This window comes from Setaria viridis, chromosome 4, assembly GCF_005286985.2.
Source record: "Setaria viridis chromosome 4, Setaria_viridis_v4.0, whole genome shotgun sequence".
Taxonomy (NCBI): Eukaryota; Viridiplantae; Streptophyta; class Magnoliopsida; order Poales; family Poaceae; genus Setaria; species Setaria viridis.
Window position 1 is genome coordinate 27,133,137 of NC_048266.2, and position 2,476 is coordinate 27,135,612.

The 2,476-nt window shown below is 56.9% G+C and overlaps 1 protein-coding gene across 1 annotated transcript; it reads left to right on the top strand.

Annotated features, from left to right (window-relative positions):
• The first annotated feature begins 546 nt into the window (after positions 1-546).
• Positions 547-2,476, top strand: LOC117851594 (E3 ubiquitin-protein ligase Os06g0535400). The gene has a single exon (XM_034733434.2). It carries the CDS (start codon positions 1,458-1,460, stop codon positions 2,217-2,219), a length of 762 nt encoding a protein of 253 aa, XP_034589325.1. The 5' UTR covers positions 547-1,457; the 3' UTR covers positions 2,220-2,476.

Consider the following 2,476-nt stretch of genomic DNA (forward strand, 5'->3'; position numbering starts at 1 on the left):
GGAACACAATGTATGTGCGCAAACATAGATCGAAAAGTAAATGAGCTATGTTGTGTGCGCGCGTGTGGGTGGAGGTGGGTGTTGGGGGTCGGCCATTGGTAGATTTTTATGCGGTGTGTGTGCATTAACATCCGACTTGTACTTAGAAAAAAGTTAATCATAAGATATGAGTTAATAGAATGAATAGGAAGAAATATAGTGTGTCGCATCATGAATGCAATAGGGTACAAGATTCAAATGCACGAGATGAACTATCACTCACGGAGTCACGGGATTGTTTTCGTACATGCGCCTTTTATCATAATTGAAAACGGACTCCATCAAAAGGACTCTGCATTCAAGGTCCAACGCGAAGGACGTGCGGTTCTGATCACTTCTCAACATCTGGGGCGATTGCACGAATGCACGATACACGGACTAAATTTTGAATAACAGCACATTCACCCTTGGAAACGCTAGCTCGTACTCACCTGATCAATGCTGAGCACGGTCTCCTTCCTGATAAAAGCGAAATGTAACGGCGGAGGTCGTTGGCAGCGACGGACGATCACTCCGTGTTGCTTGCTTTGGCCACTAGATTCCGACCCGGCAGCCCCCGCTGGCCGTCGTCTTCAGTCACCTCTTAAATCATCTCTCAGCCGCCCATGCTTATCCAGGCTCGGAGTGGAGCCTCCGTTCGTCCCAACGAAGAAGAAAAAAGGACGCGCCCTGCCCCCTCGGCCCTCGCCGCTCACCGCAGTACACTCCGCCCTTGCTCTGAGAACGACCGCCGACTAATCGCGGCTGGGATACACGCTAGCGCCCGCGCAGATTAGGCCCACTTGGCCGCGTCAACGACGGGCACAGTGCCGCCGACAGCGACGCAGCGAATCGTCGCAATCTGGTTAGTAAAAATTTGCTCCATGTAGTTTTTACCCTCCTGATGTCTCTTGCAAAGAGAGAAGAGTTGAGAGAGTTGAGACCCTCCCCTGCTGCCATGGTGAATTGTCGCCGCGTCAAATTTAGGCCTTGATTGATTTTACGCGGTGGAATTGCGATCACGCTGCTCATCATTTTTATATACTGGTTGGGTAGTCACAGTTCAACAGCTACGGTGAAAGAAGAATGGTGTGTTCTTTTCTCGGATTTAACTATGCTGCAAGTTTACTCTTTGCTTATTAGGCGTCGTCGACTGCGTGATCCGGTCACCGGCGTGCGCTAATCGCTTTGGTGATGTGGAAGCAAACCATTCGGCACTCACATCAGTACTAATCTTTCCCTCGAATTGATCAACTTTTCTTGACTTGTCCGCCCGGAGGAAAAAGCCGGAAATTTAGTGCGGAGAGGGAGCCTCCACGCACGGAATCCGCTCCGTATTTTCCCCATGGATTCCTCCTCGCGCTGAGCTGAGCCTGAGCAGCAAGGTCTCCCGCGCGCGCCCGATCGATGAGCGCGGCCTCGCCGGCGGCGCGGCGGCGATGGACCTCCCGTGGCTGGACCTGCCCTTCACCTTCCTCACGCTGCTCCTCGCCACCCGCCTCGCCTACGACTACTACGGCGACGTCGCCGCGGCCTTCGCCGGCGGATTCTCCATCCAGGTCTTCCTCTTCTACTGCTTCGCGCGCTGGTACCGCCACGCCATCGCCGGCCGCGCCGGCGCGGGCGCCGCGGGGGCCCGCGACGACCCGTCGCCGTCGTCGCGGCAGCAGCAGCAAGGGGACGCGGACGCGGACGACGCCCCGCCCGTCCTGACCCCGCTCCTGGGGGCGCCCGACGGCGTGCGCGCGTCGACGCTGGCCAACCGCTGCTTCGCCGTGGTGTTCATGGTGTTCGTGCCGCTCGTCATCGTCGTCTTCGAGCGGAGCCAGGCGGACGTCGTCGCCTACGCGCTCTGCCTCGCCAACATCATCGTCATGGTCGTCTGGCTCTCGCCGGACTCCGGGGCCGCCGCCTCCTCCGCCGCCAAGTCGTTCCTCCGCCTCAGCGACGACGAGGACGAAGGCAGCACCGGGGGAAGCGCCGGCGCCGACGACAAGTGCTGCGTCTGCCTCGCCGGCATGCGGGAGGACCAGGCGCTCCGGGCGCTGCCGCGCTGCGGCCACCGCTTCCACGACAAGTGCATCGGCAAGTGGCTCAAGGCGCACCCGACGTGCCCCGTCTGCCGGGCCACGGCCGTGCCGCCGCTGCAGGACGGCGGCGGCGGCGACCCGCTCGATGACGACATTATTAGCCCTGTCTAGCACGCTAGCTAGCTTCGTCTCAATGATTGGTGCATCTTGTCTAACAAATTTGTGGTGATTTGTTGGGGAAATTTGCTGAACTTGTATAGTTATCCAAATCGTTGTCAAACATCCATTGGAATTGTTAGTAGTGATGTGTAAATACACTCGTGTTTGTGCACTTTGGGGGAAAGCAAAGCCTTGTTCTCTTCATGAAAGGTGCAATCATTGAACAGGAGTCTGTTCTGAAAAAAAGATGAGGAAAAATTGTGGCTTTC